The 20966-nt window shown below is 38.2% G+C and overlaps 2 protein-coding genes and 2 long non-coding RNA genes across 4 annotated transcripts in view; 2 read left to right on the plus strand and 2 right to left on the minus strand.

Annotated features, from left to right (window-relative positions):
- The window catches only part of LOC309508615, a 190932-nt gene that overhangs the window by 32242 nt on the left and 137724 nt on the right, over window positions 1-20966 (plus strand). The window lies entirely within an intron of this gene.
- LOC309508400 (E3 SUMO-protein ligase ZBED1-like) lies at window positions 64-2604 on the minus strand. The gene is made up of 2 exons (XM_082183017.1): window positions 1420-2604; window positions 64-1093 (listed from the first exon to the last, which is right to left on the minus strand). The coding sequence occupies exons 1-2, from the start codon at window positions 2467-2469 to the stop codon at window positions 644-646; spliced, it is 1500 nt and encodes a 499-aa protein (XP_082039143.1). The 5' UTR covers window positions 2470-2604; the 3' UTR covers window positions 64-643.
- On the plus strand, window positions 7503-10842 carry LOC309508332 (extracellular calcium-sensing receptor-like; the record flags this gene model as incomplete). Its single annotated transcript, XM_082182923.1, has 6 exons — window positions 7503-7723; window positions 8004-8295; window positions 8472-9293; window positions 9401-9628; window positions 9730-9853; window positions 9929-10842. 6 exons carry the CDS (start codon window positions 7503-7505, stop codon window positions 10840-10842), a joined length of 2601 nt encoding a protein of 866 aa, XP_082039049.1.
- Window positions 18065-19860, minus strand: LOC309508673. The gene is made up of 2 exons (XR_014209663.1): window positions 18339-19860; window positions 18065-18266 (listed from the first exon to the last, which is right to left on the minus strand). It is a non-coding gene; the product is annotated as an uncharacterized lncRNA (long non-coding RNA).

A 20966-nucleotide genomic window follows, 5' to 3' on the forward strand; every position in this document is an offset into this window, starting at 1 on the left:
GTTTCACGAGAGTGTAGGGACTACTCCTAAATTTGCTGGTATAAATTAAACAAGCTAGTGAGTAGGGCTGGGTATTGGCAAGGGCCTCACGATACAATACATATCACGATACATGGGTCACGATACGATATATCACGATACGATACAATACGATACATATTGCGATATATTGCAATACTTTCTTTTTAAATGAAAAATGTTAAAAAATATATAAATAAAATAGAGCTGAATATACAAATTGCTATGTACCACCTGGGGTATTCTGGTATGTGTATCACATTATATTGACAACTCAGCAGACAAAAACTTAAATTCCAATTTATTCGCAAAGGTATTTGCATTGTACAGCCACTGAACAGTGAACACACTGAAATGTATGAAAGACATATCACTAAAAACTAAAAATGTAGATGCCACAAAAATTATATGAAATAAAGTGCATCAAGTAAACAACTTTTTTTAAACTGAAATAGTATGTTGTAACTTGTAAATAAAAAAAAATAGTGCATTAAGTAAATGTACATAAACTCATAAATTATTACATTTTAAGTATCCAATGTGAGTAACTTTACAGGTCCTGAGTAACTTTAGGCCCATCTGAAGTGGACACTGAACAAACAACAAGGATACAACAATAGCAGGGCTACTTTATCTTTAAATTTTTGTTCAGGAACATAATTTCATCAACATGTTCCGGGCTAAGTGCACTCCTCTGTGTTGAGATTATATCCCCTGCGGTAGAGAACACTCTCTCTGAGGAGACACTCGTGCCCGGGATACACAGGTATCTTTTTGCAAGGTGGGACAAGAGTGGATACTCGCTCTGGTGTTGCTTCCACCAATCCAGTGGATTAGCTCCAGCAAGTGGCATGGGAGCTGCCTCCTTGTATCTTGTCATCTCCTCCTCTGCCTGGTCATGTGTGTTTTTTTTTGTGTGTGAGGGTCTCACTGCACCACCATATGTTTGTCCAAGTAGGTCAGCTAGAGTGAAAGAATCCCTTGGTCTTTTGGATGGGCCTGCGGAGATGTCCTCTTGCACAGGAATGTCCTCTACATTTGGCAGTGGCACTATATCCGCATCAGTCTCTCTCTGCTGAAAAACAGCAAAACAACATCAAATTAGCTTCTGATTCTGTGGGTATTAGTGAATCAGTAAATAGTCCCAAATACAAACAATGACAATTCTCAGCCATTAAGCTCTCATGTAATATAAATATTTTGATGTAATATAAATACTAATATTTAAAGTTTAAAATGCATAAATACTAGCAAATTGTATTTAAAAAAATGTAATTCATTTTTTTTTAAATGAACTCCAATTGGTTATATTGATTGTTTCTAAATGAAAATGTGAATAGATTTTTTTTTTCTAACTTTTACTAATCGACAAAGCAGTCTAATGTATTTGACAAAGCTTACCTGGCTCCTTGCAGCTTCTGCAATGACTCTCACATAGATGTCCTGCCGTTTGTCCTCAGACAGGAAGGGCAAAGCCTTAAACCTTGGATCAATAGCTGAGGCCATGTAAAGAATCTCCTTCTGCTCATCATCCAAGTACCTCTTGCTGAAATCCAGGCATATGGCAGATTTTATTTCTTTTGTCATGGTGGAATCACTGGAGCTCTCTTGTAGATCATGGATTAGCTGAGCATGGAGTGGTGCCACAACTGATATTGTTGGGCTGCTCTCCTCTGACATCACAAGTGTTGCTACCTTCATGGGTTTCAAAGCGTTGACAATTTCTTCAGCAGAAGTTATGTCTGCCTCACTGAGGGTGCAGACTTCCTTCTCAGTCTTCCTCACTTCACCTGAGAGGAGGGCTGCACAGATGGCTGGCTGCTGCTCAAGAAATCGCAGCAGCATGTCAAAAGCACTATTCCATCTAGTAACCACGTCATTCATCAGTTTATGTTCGGGTAGCTGTAGTAGCTTTTGTTTTTGCCGTAGTACATGGCTGGCTGTAGTGCTACGTATAAAAAAGCTGGCTATGCGTCTCACTCTTCCCAACAAGCGTGTGACTGATGGGAGCTTCAGTGCGCGCTGTGAAGCTAAATTGATGGTGTGCGCGAAAATTTTTACATGTGGAATGCCGGCCAGCTGCGCTGCTATGTTCATGTTTGACGCGTTGTCTGTTACGATGGCTGGGTCCTTACCTTTTATGTCCCATTCCTCCATTGCAGTTTTCAGTAACTCTGCAATGTTACTGCCATTATGGCTCTCATGCATTACTCGTGTCTGCAAAACATGTGAAACGAGCTCCCACTCCTCTGAAATGTGGTGTGACGTAATCGTTACATACGACTCGGTCGCTCGAGAGGTCCACGCATCGCACGTCAGGGCGACTCTCTCTGCAGATGCAAGCGATGTTTTTACACTTATCTTTACCTCTTTGTATATCCCGGGAACTGCTACGTCCGTTATGTATCTGCGAGTCGGGATCACATAGCGAGGCTCCATAGTGTTCACCATATGCCTGAAGCCGGGGTTTTCTACTACACTATATGGCCGCAAATCTTTACATATGAAATAAACCACTGACGCCGTTATATTCTTTACGCGAGCTGAGGTTGACGGCAGCTTGTTGGTGGTATCCAGAGTAGTTTGCCTTAACCCTCTGGAGTCTGAGCGTTTTTTTGGGCCCTGGGGGTGTTCTGACATGCTCTGACATTTGTGCTTTTTTCAGTTGCTTATAAACATATTAATGGCAAAGGTGTAAATTCACTCTATATAGCACAAACAGGACTACAATAATATGTGAGCCACATGTATGTACATGTTTTCATTTTTGAGAGAATAATGTTTATGCGTGGTTATCGAAAAAACTAAAAATTAAAGTTTTTGAAATAAGGCCACAAAACACATAGTAAATATGTGGCAATAAGACTTTTGACTAATGGATGTCCTCGCCTAGAGTTTTTTCTTCAAAATTATGTGAAAATAGTCTTGCTTTATCGTTCACATAAAACCATACATTGATTTAAATTGACGTAAAACAGGTTTTGCTTGGAAAGCCAATATGCGAGGGGGCGTGAACGAGGAGTGGTTTACACCTTAGAATACACCCACTCTGCATAATTAGCCATTCACTCAGGTGTGACACTGACTGAGCCACAATGCAATGACAAAAGATATATTTAGAAGAAGACTTATATTGACCATTTAAGATTTTGCTTACATCTATCTTGTAAATATGTTTTGCTATTTTATTAAAACGGTTACAATTACAACAATAATTACAATTTCAACAATATTTCAAGTGTACTCTTTCTTTGTAAAAAAAATGATTAGGCCTATAGGCCTACATTTTATCTATGTATTCATTAGTTTGAATATAACCAACATTGGCACAGCTAACATCTTAGTTGATGACTTTATTTTTGACAAAAATAGTATTTTATATATAGAAATTGCTAAACAAAAGCTTATTTGATGTGGCAGTATATTCTACAGTAAAAACTGTACCCAAATCTAGTCAACAAAATGTTGTCTTTCATATTTCGTCTGACTGTAACGTTGTTTTCATGAAATATTAGGGCATATTGTTAATTTGCAGTTTAATACGTTGCTTATACAAATAGCCTACATTTTATTTCAACATTCAGTCGATGTTTACTTATCTCAGTATAGCAATGCAGTTTGCTAAAACATCATCATTCATTCACACACGCGATTTAAATTTAAACTGTCTTTGCCAGCTGTGGTAAACAGCGCGCATCTGTGCCGTTCATTCATTCATAAACAGAAACCCACGTGAAGAAATTCACGTGAGAAGGAAAAAACTTACTAGTATTCCTCAGCTCGCTCCTCGATATACCCGCACTTCTGAGGGACATTTTCCATTAGTATTATTCCTCACAGCGCTGCAAGACGGTGTAAACAATGATCTAAATAAACTTGTGTGTTTTCTCGAGCTGATGGGGGCGTTCACAGGATTGCCTCAGCCATTTGCGTTTGAATAGCGCGCGCTCTCCGTGGGCGGGGCCGATTATAACGTAATGAGCTGAGATAAGCTCGACTGGAATCGCTCTCTTTTAATACAGATTTCACAAGATGAGAATATTAGCTTTTTATATAAATTACTTCATTTAAAAGAAGATAATTCAAGCTTCATGCCTGTGTGCCTGTATGTCTGTTTGACTGAGTATTCGCTGAGTTATTGTTAATTTTCGGACGCGTTTCAGAATGGACTTGACTGGCAGAGAGAAGGCAGAACTCGCTTCGTGTTTATTTTTCTTTATTTGGCAAAAAGCACAACACTTTGTTTTTATTGTGAGTATACACAAAAATAATACACATTTAACAGAATCGATTGATGTATGAAACTCCTATGGAAAATCAAAGTCAACAGAGTATTTATGAGTTTCTTTTACACTAATAAAAAAAAAGCGAGCTGGTATCGCCGGCGATACCGTAGACCTCAGGGGGTTAAATCAACAGGTTTCTGTTTAGGTTGCAGTCCTGCTATTTCAACTGCGTGGTGCCTTGTTAGGTGAAAACGCAAGTTGGTTGTGTTTCCTGAAAATTTAATTGTAGCCAGGCAAAGCTTACAAACGGCATTGTTTTTATCCAGTTCATTACTGCCCGACTTACTTTTAAAACCAAAGTGCTTCCAGACGTCGGCTCTGAAAGCTGCAGGCGTTTTTAAATTTTCTGCCATTTTCTCACTCCCGCTAACTTCTGAGACATTGGCCGTATATGACAGACAACTGGACAGCGAGTCAGCGACAATAGAGGCGGAGGAGGTCGTTTGACGCACACAGATGGATTTGATAAAAAAAAATTTTTTTTTTTTTTTTCAATATCGATACTAGAGGTTGAAATATCGATACACTATCGTGCAAAAAAAAAAATCGCGATAGTAAGCTGTATCGATATTTTTGCACAGCCCTATTAGTGAGGATATAATCCTACCCATATGAAAAAAAACCCTGCATGGTTCATATACAGCAACCATATATCTTCCTTACTTAAATCGGACAGAATTACCTTCTGGGGCGGCGGCAGTGGCTCAGTGGTTCATGTAGATTGTCTACAAACCGGAAGGTTGGTGGTTCAATCCCCGGTTCCACCTGACCAAGTGTCGAGGTGTCCTTGAGCAAGACACCTAACCCCAGCTGCTCCCGACGAGCTGGATCGCCTTGCATGGCTGACACCGCTGTCGGTGTGTGAATGAGTGAGTGAATGGGTGAATGTGAGGCAATATTGTAAAGCGCTTTGGTGGCCATTGGGTCTGTGAAAGCGCTATATAAATGCAGTCCATTTACCATTTACCATTTCTGTGTTTCATATAAGGCCTATACAATACATGTCCTATACAAAATCAGACCGATTATGGCCCATTTCATACTAAATAGCACACATACAACTTGTAGGGGATTTTTGCGTTATATATGAATACTGTTAAAAGACTTATATGAGTTTTACATGACAAAAGTATGCAAATGTGTATGGTATTAGTAGAAACATATAAAACTCATATAAAATTTATATATAAATTATTTAAAGTTCTTATATTGAATCATATGCTAGTCAAATTAAAGTCATATAGAATTTATACACATTTTGTGTCATTTGTTTATGTGTTTCATACAGATTTCATGTTTTGATGACCAACATCTGATTCACTTATATGCAGTTGGCAATTTTTTAAAGGGATACTCCACTTTAAAATAAAAATTCTGTCCTCATATACTCACCCACCCCCTCATGTTGTTTCAATCCTGTATGAATTTCTTTCTTCTGCTGAACAGAAAGGAAGATATTTAGAAGAATATCAGTAACCAGACAGTTTCTGGTCTCATTGACTTCCATAGTATATTTTTTTCCTACTATGGAAGTCAATGAGACCAGAAACTGTCTGGTTACTCATATTCTTCTAAATATATTCCTTTCTGTTCAGCAGAAGAAAGAAATTCATACAGGATTGAAACAACATGAGGGTGAGTATATGATGACAGAATTTTCATTTTAAAGTGGAGTATCCCTTTAAATTGTACAGTGCAGAAGCCGGTTCTAGGATTACTGTCAGAATATCACTGATCTTTATGAAGACTGTTAATTTTCCTACAGGATTTGAAAGAGCAGTTATAAAGCAATGACATTGTAAGACCGTGTATTTACATTAATTGTGAACTGTCTGGGCCTGTTGTTTGTGAACAAATCATAACATATTGCAAATGATATATTATTGCAAGTTGAGTCAAATATGTTTCTAGAACAGTGATTAAAATGTTGAAAATTGGCTGGAATATGTGACATGAACTCTGGTGGTGATGAACTCTAAAAACTTTTAATATGATTTACAAATTTTTTTTGGGTGAAACATTTTTACACTTAGAATATTGATTAGATTTTTAAGCAGTGAAATCAATTACATACACTGTATTAACTGAGTAAATGTAAGTAAAACAAATGAAATAGATCTGAGTAACTGCATTTGGTAAATTAACAAATAAAATTGAGTAGAAATAATTTTTTTGGGGGGGGGGGGGGGCATTTAAAAACAAATATTTATGAGTAATATTAAGGCTGCAAAAAAGAGAGATGTGCTGGCACTATTAGGAGCAATAGGTGTGTCTGATGCTGTGAGGGCTTTTTATGATGATGCACTGTATCAGGTGACTGACAATGCAGTTCTGAGTGTTGAAGAGTGATCCATGCTAGTGATAAAGATCTCTCTCTCTCTCTCTCTCTCTCTCTCTCTCTGTCTCTCTCTCTCTCTCTCTCTCTCTCTCTCTCTCTCTCTCTCTCTCTCTCTCTCTCTCTCTCTCTCTCTCTCTCTCTCTCTCTTTCTCTCTGTCCTCTCACACACTCAAAGCACATCTCACACACAGACACTATGTGATTTTTTTTTTTGTATGTATAGCAGACAATGGTACTGTTTTACAGGTTCGACACTTTACTGTATGCCTTACTGAATGTATTGCACTATTGAATGCATTATTGAATGTTGAATATTGATGTTTTGGAAAAAAGCTCCTCATTTACATGAATTGCCATTGAGGAAAACCTGTTCAGTTCAGAGAAAAAAATTGTATTGAAGATATAAAAAAAAAAAAAAAAACTTAGGCACCTAGAGGAAAATCTATGAATATACTGACCTCTGGTGTAAAATTCAGGAATGTCGGCATACATTTGGACTAACCTACTCTATTTGTCTCATCTATCTACTGGATAATATATGCAATATACAAGTCACCAGTGCTAAAAGGTTTTTGTTGTTGATGTTGTTGTTGTTGTTGTTGTTGTTTTTTTAGTTAAATTGAGGTTAATTTTACCATTAACAAAGTGTTGTTTAATGAACTTACCATTAACGCAGTGAAGGCAAACACTAGAACAAGTGGCAGATTTAAGTTGCCATTCATCAAACTACAATTTAAAGAGAAAAGTATTTCCTGATTTCATTGGAGGTCTAACTGGCACCACCTTCTTTTTTAAAGCAACACCCCACACAGTCTTTATTATAAATAACAGCCATGTGGGTAAGCTAGAAAGAGATAGAGATGTGGATCACTCTTCAAATCTGCCTGTATCTGTCTTTCAACTGTATCTCTGCAGTTTCAGTCCTCAGGTCAGGCATCTGTCAGCTCCAGGGACACTTCAAGTTAAACGGGATGTTCCAGGATGGAGATCTTGTACTTGGAGGTCTGTTTGAGGTTCACTTCCTCACAGTGTTCCCAGAGCTGAGCTTCAGAATGGAACCGGAACCACCTTACTGTGAGCAGTGAGTCTGAGACAAACTGGACAAGGATACCTTGTAAAAGATCAAATTAAGAAAACTAAAACATATCTACTGAACTATCTTGTAATTATAAATTGCTTGTACTTTTTTTATTTATCAGAATTTATTTGATCTATTGCTTTATTTGTTTATTTTTGGATAAAAATCAGTGTTTGTAAATCAAATGAAGAGTGTATAATTTACCATATGAGAATGTTGGAAACTGTTTTATACCATCAATTCAGAAACATTGAAATATTATAATTTCTCTTGCTTTTTATAGGTTTGATAAGGCAAGTTTCCAGCAGGCACAGACTATGGCCTTTGCTATACATGAGATCAATAAGAATCCAAACCTGCTTCCTAACATCACTCTTGGATACCATCTTTATGACAATTGTGTAAAGTTGGGAGTGGCATTCAGAGCTGCTACAGCTCTGGTTAGTGGGACAGAGGATTCCTTCTCCAACCTAAACTGTGCTGGCCTACCACCAGTGATTGCTATTGTGGGGGATCCGGGGTCTACTCACTCAATTGCAATCTCCAGTGTATTGGGGCTGTTTAGAGTGCCTATGGTAAGTGTGAATGTGAAATGCAAGATTTTATTTATTGTTATATTTTAATTGTAATAGATTAAAATTACAGTCTGCATATAATGCTTCCAAATATTTCTTTCTCGTTTGCTTGTGTGTGAAATATCTCATACTACACAGAAGACTTATTTGCTGCTCATTTGTGTCTCTTCTATAAGGTTAGCTACTTTGCCACCTGCTCCTGTTTGAGTGACAGGAAAAAGTACCCCTCTTTCTTCAGAACAATACCCAGTGATGCCTTCCAAGTGCGCGCTATGGCACAGATCTTGAGGTATTTTGAATGGACCTGGGTTGGTCTTCTCTACAGTGATGATGACTACGGCATCCATGCCTCTCAGTCCTTCCACAAAGATGTGCAGCTATTTGGAGGTTGTGTTGGCTTTTCTGAAATGCTGCCTCGTGATAATAACCGTAGAGATATTCAGAGTATAGTGGGAGTGGTTCAGGCCTCTACAGCTAGAGTGGTGGTGGTGTTCTCCACTGAAGCCTATTTGTTACCACTGATGGATGAGGTGGTATTACAAAACGTGACAGGCAGACAGTGGATTGCAAGTGAAGCTTGGTCTACTTCACCTGTGTTTCACACTCAGCGTCTTTTGCCTTTCCTGGGGGGCACACTGGGCATCGCCATCAGGCGTGGGGAGATCCAGGGACTTCGTAAATTTCTTTATTACCTCCGCCCTGACAACAATCCAAGAAACAATATAGTAAGAATCTTCTGGGAAAACATGTTCGGGTGCAGTTTTGACGCTGGAGGCAGAGAGGTAGAGGGAGAAAAAAAGGGTTGTTCAGGGCAAGAAGATCTGAACAGCACAGAAACAGCATACACTGATGTTTCAGAGCTGAGGGCATCTTATAATGTGTATAAAGCAGTTTATGCCCTTGCACATGCGATTCATGATCTGATGCAGTGTGAGGAGGGCAGAGGACCATTTAGTGGAAACCGATGTGCCGACATAATCAACCTGCAGCCCTGGCAGGTATAGCAAAAATACTACATGAACACAGAAGGGACACAAATAATTCTACATGTTTATACACAATATAGAAAAACATATAACACCTGTCCTGTCTGTAACCTGTACAGGTAGTCCATTACCTACAGAAAGTGAACTTCACCACTGGCTTTGGGGATCATGTGTCATTTGATAAGAATGGAGATGCTCTGGCCATCTATGATGTGATGAATTGGCAGCCGAGTTCAGATGGTGCGATAAGGGTCAGCACAGTCGGTGTAGTGAATGAAGGGGCTACAGCAGGGAAGGTGCTCACACTAAATGAGGATGAAATATTCTGGAACTTTGAGAACAAAAAAGTAATGAATATATCATATTAATTTCAAAACTAGTATTATACTTCACACAGTCACACACATGCATCACTAAAAAGAGTGATAACAGATATTGTGCCCCTTAGCCCCCACGGTCTGTGTGCAGTGAGAGCTGCCCCCTTGGCACCAGACGAGCCAGGAAGAAGGGCCTTCCTATCTGCTGTTTTGACTGCCTGCCATGCAGAGATGGATATATTTCTAATACAACAGGTAAATAGGTCCTATTCCAAAATCTAAATATATATTGAAAGATCATTTTGTTTTCAAATTTTGTTTTACACACAGATGCTATTGAGTGCACAACATGTCCAGATGAGTTCTGGTCTAGTCCAAATAAAGATCGGTGTGTCCCCAAAGAAGTAGAGTATCTGTCATATGAGGAACCTCTGGGCATCTCTCTGACCACTGCTTCTCTGCTTGGCACCTGCTTCTGCGCACTTGTGATGGTCATCTTCGCTCATCACCGTAGCACTCCTGTAGTACGTGCCAACAATTCAGAGCTCAGCTTCCTGCTGCTGTTGTCACTCAAACTGTGTTTTCTTTGTGTGTTATTGTTCATTGGCCGGCCACAGGTGTGGACATGTCAATTAAGACATGCTGCATTTGGCATAAGCTTTGTCCTGTGCGTCTCCAGCATCCTGGTCAAGACTATGGTAGTAATAGCTGTGTTCAAGTCATCTCGACCTGAGGGTAAAAGTGCCATGAAATGGTTTGGTGTAGCCCAACAAAGAGGCACTGTCATGTCCCTAACTGCCCTTCAGGTTCTGATATGCATAGTATGGCTAACTACTTCATCCCCAACACCCTATAAAAACGGCCAGTATATCACCTATAAAATAGTCTACGAATGTTCTATTGGCTCCGTGGCTGGTTTTTCTATGCTGCTAGGATACATTGGCCTCCTGGCAGCAATAAGTTTCCTCTTAGCCTTCCTGGCGAGAAACCTTCCGGACAATTTTAATGAAGCCAAATTCATTACCTTCAGTATGTTGATCTTCTGTGCTGTGTGGATTGCATTTGTCCCAGCATATGTGAGCTCACCAGGGAAATATGCAGTGGCTGTGGAAATATTTGCTATTTTAGCTTCCAGTTTTGGATTATTGGTGGCCATATTTGCCCCGAAGTGCTACATCATCCTTTTACATCCAGAGAAAAACACTAAAAAAGTCATCATGGGAAGAGCCACACAAAATAAATAGTTAACATAAACTAGACATTTTTACAAAAAAACAAAAACTGTGACCTGTGATCATGTTTTAGTCTTCAATATATGAATTAGGTTTCAAATGGCTAACACTTTACAATGGTTTCCCTATATATACAACAAAAACAAGACAGTGATGGTCTTGATTGTATTGGCCACATTTAAACTTGATATTAAAAGTACACTATTAATAAACAAACAGAAGAATGTCTCGGGTTACGACTGTAACCCTCAGGGAACGAGACGCTGCATCGACATTTGACACATTGGGGAACTGCATCAACAGCGTGATGCATCTGTGTGATGCATCTGAAGCGTGATGCATCTGAAGCCTGTATGGAACTAGTCCAATCTAGATTGGTATTGCGTCATTACGTCACTCGTGACATCACATGTGATGGTGATGTGGAAGCTATAAAAGGACGCCGGATCACAACAGCTTCATGCTGAAGGCGTTCCCCAATGTGTCGATTCTCGACAAACCTAGCTTGATCATCCGACACATGCGGTGGAGGATGGAATGCCTGCAGAATTCTGCCAGCTCCATTTGTGATCCCCATGTGTGCAGGCGCCACGCTACCTCGACAGACGCAGGACCTGACCCACAGGGAGCCCGAGCCTGGCCTGATTCTACGAACAGGCTCAGGCGGGAGCGAAGCGTTCTCAATGGCAGCAGATCACAGTTTGCACAGACAGCGCCCTCAAGCGCTGCCCATGCATGCTCCACTCCCAGACAAACAACACAGAGCGAGTGTGTGTCACCCTCACTCAAATATCGCGGGCAAGGGGATGCACACTGTCTGAATTGCTTCTCTTTATTCGCCATAGCTTTATATATATATGAGTGAGTTCTTAGACATACAACACCAAATAAGACAAACAGTCACACAGAACGCTTGCTGAAGACCAGAAAGCTGACGCTGTTGTGATCCAGCATCCTTTTATAGCTTCCGCATCACCGCCACATGCAACGTCACGAGTGACGTAATCAAGATTGAACTAGTTCCATACAGGCTTCAGACGCGTCATGCTGAAGGTGTTCTCCAATGTGTCGATTCTCGACGCAGCGCCAGTTCCCTTGAAAGGGAACATTGTAACCTGAACTCTGTTTATGTACATTACAAGAATAAGACAAAAACAAGGTTTGGAAGATGGGTTTATAAAGTACTCACTCAAATTTTTTACCAAAAAAGTTACATAGTGTACTGTCATAACCAATCAAGCATGCAAAACACCAAGAAGGGGCCGGTTGGTACTGATGTCGGGCAAGTTTCAAAACAAGGCAGGCAGGCAGAACCAGTGAATGGTACCTTTAACATGCAGCAGGCAAGCAGAGAGAGCTAACATAAGAGCAGTCGTGTCTGAACATGGAAGGCCCTACGCCAAAAATAATTAAGTTCGGCTACCAGGATTATGTGCAAGACGGTGCTAAGAAGAGAAGAACAGCAGTATGCAAGGCCTGCAACACGAAGATATGTGACACTTCGAATTTCATTCGACACTTCAAATCCCACAAAACATTGTAAGTGACGAAGTCAGTCCCGCTGTTTTCAGCTGTCGCTAACATCTTGGCTAGACAAAGGTTATTATACTAGTTGTGTGATAGACTTAACGTTTTAGACAAGGCACTCGAATATTATTGAAAAAATACAAAAAGCCTTTATTTCATCATGGCTTTGATATTTTAAAAACAGGTAACATGACTCTTAAAGCTGAGTGTACCTTGCCAAAACCTCCAGGATGAGTTCTGTGGTAGATTTTTCCCTAAACCTAACTATCTGGGTCTACAAATCGACGTCCCCGAACGTCTACTGTCGACGTTTAGTCTATCTGGGTCTCGTCTACAAATCGACGTCCCCGTCCAATCACCTTACTAACTTCTTCCCCTAAACTAGCTTACTTCCTAAACTAGCTTCCTGCGCAGGAATAATCGACAAACAGACTTAAGCAAATGTCCTTTATCCTGTTAACCCTCTGGAGTCTGAGCGTTTTTTTGGGCCCTGGGGGTGTTCTGACATGCTCTGACATTTGTGCTTTTTTCAGTTGCTTATAAACATATTAATGGCAAAGGTGTAAATTCACTCTATATAGCACAAACAGGACTACAATAATATGTGAGCCACATGTATGTACATGTTTTCATTTTTGAGAGAATAATGTTTATGCGTGGTTATCGAAAAAACTAAAAATGAAAGTTTTTGAAATAAGGCCACAAAACACATAGTAAATATGTGGCAATAAGACTTTTGACTAATGGATGTCCTCGCCTAGAGTTTTTTCTTCAAAATTATGTGAAAATAGTCTTGCTTTATCGTTCACATAAAACCATACATTGATTTAAATTGATGTAAAACAGGTTTTGCTTGGAAAGCCAATATGCGAGGGGGCGTGAACGAGGAGTGGTTTACACCTTAGAATACACCCACTCTGCATAATTAGCCATTCATTCAGGTGTGACACTGACTGAGCCACAATGCAAGGACAAAAGATATATTTAGAAGAAGACTTATATTGACCATTTAAGATTTTGCTTACATCTATCTTGTAAATATGTTTTGCTATTTTATTAAAACGGTTACAATTACAACAATAATTACAATTTCAACAATATTTCAAGTGTACTCTTTCTTTGTAAAAAAAAATGATTATAGGCCTACATTTTATCTATGTATTCATTAGTTTGAATATAGCCAACATTGGAACAGCTAACATCTTAGTTGATGACTTTATTTTTGACAAAAATAGTATTTTATATATAGAAATTGCTAAACAAAAGCTTATTTGATGTGGCAGTATATTCTACAGTAAAAACTGTAGCCTACCCAAATCTAGTCAACAAAATGTTGTCTTTCATATTTCGTCTGACTGTAACGTTGTTTTCATGAAATATTAGGGCATATTGTTAATTTGCAGTTTAATACGTTGCTTATACAAATAGCCTACATTTTATTTCAACATTCAGTCGATTTTTTACTCATCTCAGTATAGCAATACAGTTTGCTAAAACATCATCATTCATTCACACACGCGATTTAAATTTAAACTGTCTTTGCCAGCTGTGGTAAACAGCGCGCATCTCTGCCGTTTATTCATTCATAAACAGAAACCCACGTGAAGAAATTCACGTGAGAAGGAAAAAACTTACTAGTATTCCGCAGCTCGCTCCTCGATATACCCGCACTTCTGAGGGACATTTTCCATTAGTAGCCTATTATTCCTCACAGCGCTGCAAGACGGTGTAAACAAGTAATGATCTAAATAAACTTTTCTCGAGCTGATGGGGGCGTTCACAGGATTGCCTCAACCATTTGCGTTTGAATAGCGCGCGCTCTCCGTGGGCGGAGTCACATTACATCTGAATTAGCTGTAATTAGGTCGACTGGAATCGCTCTCTTTTAATACAGATTTCACAAGATGAGAATATTAGTTTTTTATATAAATTACTTCATTTAAAAGAAGAGAATTCAAGCTTCATGCCTGTGTGTCTGTATGCCTGTTTGACTGAGTATTCGCTCAGTTATTGTTCATTTTCGGACGCGTTTCAGAATGGACTTCACTGGCAGAGAGAAGGCAGAACTCGCTTCGTGTTTATTTTTCTTTATTTGGCAAAAAGCACAACACTTTGTTTTTATTGTGAGTATACACAAAAATAATACACATTTAACAGAATCGATTGATGTATGAAACTCCTATGGAAAATCAAAGTCAACAGAGTATTTATGAGTTTCTTTTACACTAATAAAAAAAAAGCGAGCTGGTATCGCCGGCGATACCGTAGACCTCAGGGGGTTAAGCTGCAACCCCACTTTTGAAAAATCCCCAGAAATGACATACCCAAACTGAAACAGATACAGTTCAAGAACCCTTTGTACTAAAAGCACAAGTATGATCTAATTTGAAAGCTGACACCTGGCAGTTTATTGTAAATGTAGAATTAATTATTGTCATAATGATTTTTTTTTTTTATAAATAGCTTCAAAGTTTTGTAAAGTTATTAGAAATTAATTTTTATGAAACATCCTCATGAAAATAAAATTGAAGTTGGCACTGTAGCAATCTAGAAATGCACTGCAGCTAAAGCCACATGTCTGACCATGTTATATGTAAAATCTGGAGATGATAAGTCTAAAACTCTGTATTTAGTTAAATGTTTTTCAAGATCATGTCATATGACTTTATTTTGATTAGACTCTAAAATGCAACTGATGTTTATTTTCATCTTCTAAAGCATCCATTCAGTCTATTGTCTCTATTTTTTTGTGATGCAAACAAGCCCCATTCAGTCTCAGTCTCTCCTAGACACATTCACACCTCTCCAGCCCGGTTATGGCTCTAAATATGCATTTCTTTTGTCTGCATTATAGTTACTAACGACTGGCTATTCACATGCTATTCATAGGGTTTCAATCCCTAATTTCTTTTATCAAAGTTCTCACTTCAAATGCCCTTCTTGAATAAAGAAAAATTTCAGTAAGAATTCCTATTTAGAAAAAAATCATAAAAGAATAACTGCTAACTTAGCCCATACAAAAATGTAATATGTATATGTACTTATATTTTAAATAGCATGACATATATGTATACATATATTTGACTTATCTGAGAACACAATATATGCCTGCAACATATATCTATACATATATTTGACTTATCTGAGAACACAATATATGCCTGCAACATATATGAACATTTATGTGTCCAAACATGTGAAGAAAATATTTGAGTTCATCCATATATGATACCATATATCTGCATATATTACAGTATAGTATTGGTTTCTCGCATATATAGACAACATTAATTATAAATATGTGACATACATATTTGTTTTCCTCATATTTAATAAATGTATGTAAACATACACTGTAACCCTTTACTGTAAATTTACAACAAATTTCTTACAGAATTGTACTGTATTTCCATAATACAGTATTAAGCTGTATCTTTTACAGAACAGCTGTAAATATACAGCACATTTCTGTTTTCGTCCTGATAAATTCGTTATATAGGATCATACCATCATACTGACTGAAAAGGCATTGCATTGTGGGATTGATTTCTTTCGCGCTCAATTCAGTTCAAATGTGACGCGTCATGCGAGCAGACAGTAACGTTAGGCAGCTACAACAGGCAAACTTTTTTCGTCAGCGGGATTCAACTGAACAAATAATCATTCCTGTTATCAAGATAAACAATGTCTGCGAATCTGTGAGCAATTTTAAAGCTTTTTTGAGGTTCGGTTCGTGTTTCAAACATTAGTTGCCTGTGACGCAGCTGGACGACGTTAAAGGTAGCAGCTACCTGAGGACGGATGGACGAATTTGTCATTGAATAATCTGCGCGGGACGATAAGTGGGATTTAGAGTTTGAGAAGATGGAGAATTGTTCAACTGAGTGATACGGTAAGCCAATATATAAGTTATTATTTATCTTTTTTTGCGTTCGCATTTCTACATTGTTTTCACGTAACGTTATTTGGTTTGATTTTGCGAACGCGGTTTACTACCGTGGCCGCGCAAGCAATTCACTGACTCTGTTCACCTGTTTACCAAGTAACGTTAACTTCGACATTTCATATAATAGGCAACCTTTACCATGCTATTTGCATGACGTGCATTTGATATATATTTTTTTCGTTTTAGGCTTTGTAATCTGATGGCCATTGTTAATGTAAGTGCTTTTAAGTAGTGTTACAGTTATAGTCTATGTGGTAAAAAAAAATGCTGTCAAATTCTGTCAGGTCTGTGATCGTGCTTTTGAATCGTTGTCAGAATTTTGCTAGCACATGAAAATCCATGTTCCTAATGCTGTTTTCAAATGTAGTGGTCCTATTCCTGATTGCCATCCCATGGTCCTACAACTACTCCCTAATTCAAAGAAGTTAGACGGTGTTATCCTTCAAGCAGATAAATAGAGATTATTAAGCAAATCTCATTAATCTGTAATATGTTTTATGTTTTGGTTCTGTTGATCAAGGTTGTGCTGTCCTTTTTAAAAATTGTTTCAGGAATTTGCATCGCTGATGTCCAGCAATCTACATTTGCCAGAAAGTCCACGACTTATTTCCTGGTATGTAAACATTAAAGGGGTAGATGAAACCTAAAATGAAAAGCCATCATTTACTCACCCCACTGCAAAATATGTTTTTTTTAATTAGTGTTTTTATTTTGTTTCCAGTCCAGATATCTACAATTCTTACATGAAGAAGCATTTAATAGACACGTAAAAATTGTCTTGTTTTCTGAAAGAATAACTGAGTTTATGCTTAAAACAAACATAAATATGCCAGTGCATTCTAGCATTCTAACCAATTTTAATTTTTAGTTGAACATTTTTATTCATAGAACTATGAATAGACAACTACATCGAACCACAGTGGAACCCACAGTAGTTATTTTAATTATTAATATAATTTTTTTATTTTATTTTATTTTATTCCATTACAGGTCAATCTCTAAGCAACCAGTGCTGGATATTAAGTTTGGAAGGTCAAGGTGTGTGTGAAGGATCACAGCCTGACTTCATCACTGGCCTGGCAGCGCTGTTTGCCTCCTCCTATGAGTTCAGCTTGCAGTACCAGGAAGAGGCAGCACCTTGAGTTTGTTCAGAGGTTAGTCATTGGCATATTTGCCATTCATATATATATATATATATATATATATATATATATATATATATATATATATTAGACTGAATTGTGTCACTAACCTTGACTTGACAGTATTTATTATGTTGACTACTGGTATGAACAATATGGCCCTGGTTTCCATACAGGGCTTAGCTTAAGCCAGGTCTAGGCCTTAATAAAATTTGGGTATTTAAGCAGCTTTTATAATAATGTATCATAAAAAAAAGAAAACATTACTGGTGTGCATCTTGAGATAAAACAGTGGCAGTCATATATTTTAAGATATGTCAGTGCAAGTTGTTTTCAGTTGAAGGATTAGTGAAAATTCTGTCATTAATTACTCACCCTCATGTCGTTCCAAACCTGTAAGACCTTCGTTCATCTTCAGAACACAAATTAAGATATTTTTGATGAAATCTGAGAGGTTTCTGAACCACCCATAGACAGCAACGTCTTTGCAACTTTTAAGGCCCAGAAAGCTAGTAAAAACATTGTTTAAATAATCCATGTAACTAGTGCAACCTTAAAGGAGAACTCCGGTCAATTTTAACATTGAGCTCATTTTTTTTGTACATTTGGAGTGCTGTCAATTAGGGTTGGGCATCGTTTTGATTTGAACGATTCTGATTCCGATTCTTCATTTCGATTTCGGTTCTTTTCGATTCTCGATTCCGATTCTTTGAGGGGTGGAGTCAAAACCTGTCACAGGCTCATTTCACAGAGGAAAATTTTATTTTGATTTAGTTTTAGTTTTGGGAGCTGCAGCCCACGTGGGAGAAAATTAGGAATGCCTCTGCACCAGACCAAAAAACAGATTTATGCAGAACTTGCACCCTGGTCTGGACTCTCTGGACATAACTAACTCAATGTATAAAAGCTCACTTTAAAACACCATTGATTTGTATCATATTCCGGTCGCGGTTTAAAATGGTTTTAAGTTAAAAAAAAAGATGTTGAAATATGTTATATTTAGCATTTTATATGCAGCTAATAGCTACCTTGCTTAGCACGTATACTATAAACATTCTCTATTCATTTAAAAAAAAATACCTCATATCACGTTGGTCCACGTGAGATGATTGACAGCTGTACAGCGAATGAGAGAGCGCTGATATCATAAACTGACGCGAATCAGGAAGAGCAGAGACAGAGCTCGATGTGTTCGCTGTTTGAGCTCTTCAGATCGCATAATGCATTGGAAAATGAATAGTAATGTTATTCTGTATGACGAAATATTTTACAAACATGTGATGATAAATCATTATTTCTCCAAATATGCGCACCATTGGATTAAGAGCCCTGGCGGATGCTGTTTATTGCATGTATGTGAACACAAATAAACCGGAGAAGACGTGAATGACGCTTTATGAGTGATGATTTCTATTCAAAATAACAAACATTACAGATTAATTATTTTGCACTCGATCCTGGCAACGTTACTAACGTTGGTCGCGCAGGGTTGCCTGAGGAGGACGAGACAGTGGACCAGCGCTCAGAGACAGTGGACATATGTCGAACACGCTACACTCCTTGTAAATTTTGTACACCATGCAGGCGTAACGTTAGGTGTTTAATCATATTTGTAGTGCATCCGCCCGTGCAAGAAATAAGTTTGTCACATGTGTTGCACTCTGCCGACCCAGGCTTTTTTAAGGTGAAATAAAGCCACACTTTTGAGCGCCGCTTACCGTGCTCCATGCCTGCAACAGAACAAGCGGGCGCGGCAAGCACATCCGGAAATCCAGTGGCCACTATGGAAACCAAAACTTGCGTGTTTGGAACCGATGATCGGAATCGAAAACAAATTTTCTAAACGATTCCAATGGCATCGTTATTTTTTAAACGGTTCCCAGTTGGAACCGGTTCTCGATGCCCAACCCTACTGTCAATACAGAGAACAACAACAAAAATCGGTGTTGCCTACACCGTGTTATCCTCTTTTTAAAATTTGCACCCTGTTGACTTAAATGGGGCAATGTTTAAACCTGCTTTTAGCCTCTTAATATCCTTGATGTGTCATACAAGTGCCCAGCCATGTGAGTGATTCCTTCAGCGTGAACACGGGTGAATCTGACTGCAGTAGATGTGAAAGATATCTTGTTGAAACATCTACAAATGTCCATATATAGGTGAAAATGCCCCTTGAAATCAATTTAAGGTGGCAAATATTACCCCTTAATAAAAAAATTTAATTTCTGTCAGTGCTGTAAACTGACCACTGCATAGAATATGAAAAATATGAATATCTTTGTCAGTCAGCTGTCAACAGGCCTAAACAAGCCATGGCACCAAGCACAGAAACACAATCAGTAAAATGTTATCTAATTATTATCAAGAAAACTTTGAAAATATCGATCGAGACATATTTTGTCAATATTGCACACCCCTAATTAGACATGTGCCGGTATTCGGTAATGCGATAAATCGCGGTAATGAATATGCACGATATTGTTATCGCGGGCACTTCAAAATACCGTGAAAAATAATAGATCCGAATTTAGATTTTTAGAACGCGCATTATAGCTTATTTTCCATCAACCGCTTAAACAAGCACTGCCTATGCTGCGTGAAACACGTGCGCACTCTGATGTAAACAATCGCCACGTGTATAAGCATGCGGCCGGTGCGCACTTCTAGTCTAATGTAAACAGTCCTCACATGGAGAAGCAGCATGGCGGAAGGAGGAACGCCGCCGCCTACAGTCTATGGCCGCCGCCGATCTATCCGGATCCATCCCGCTTCTAAAAGCAGAGCTGCCAACTCGACGCATTCAGCGCGAGACTCTTCACACGCTCACGCCACACATCCGTTTTCTCACGCAGAGAAAAATCGCGGAGCAAAGAGGACACGAAGACCGTCAAACAAGACAGAGCAGGTTACTTTTGATATGAAACAGGAGAACAATTGTGTCACAGAACGTTACATTTAAACTATTTAATGACCAGCAGCATGTTAGATGACTAAAACATAAAGAGGAGTATTTTGCTGAATATGTGCACTGCACTTTTTTACATATTTATTATATTTTTACTTGTGTCATTACATAATTGTTATTATAATGAAAACCACATTATATTTGATTTAATTAGTTATTTGTAACCTTTAATAATACCAGCTGATAGGGCTCTATATGGTTACATAGCATTATGTGAGATATTTTTTTTCATGAGAAAAAAATAACATGTGGGCTATCTACTGTAGCCTTCCTAATATTTATCCAAAATAAGTCAATATTGAATCAAGATTTAAATCAAATCCCAAGTATTGAATTGAAATCGTTAAATTTGTGTTAAGCAATACAAACAGTAGGCTAGCCTACCAGTCATTGTACCATGTAATCATTGTAACATGATGTTGTCACTAAACTTAATAAAATTCAGTTTAGTTACCAAATGTTTTGACAATCACAATTACACCTTGTGATGCAAGTTTTATTTAATTTTTTACATCCCCCCCCCCAAATCCATCTGTTTCTCATGTGCAATTAAAAT

The sequence above is a fragment of the Leuciscus leuciscus genome, assembly GCF_965113295.1.
Source record: "Leuciscus leuciscus genome assembly, chromosome: 10".
NCBI lineage: Eukaryota > Metazoa > Chordata > Actinopteri > Cypriniformes > Leuciscidae > Leuciscus > Leuciscus leuciscus.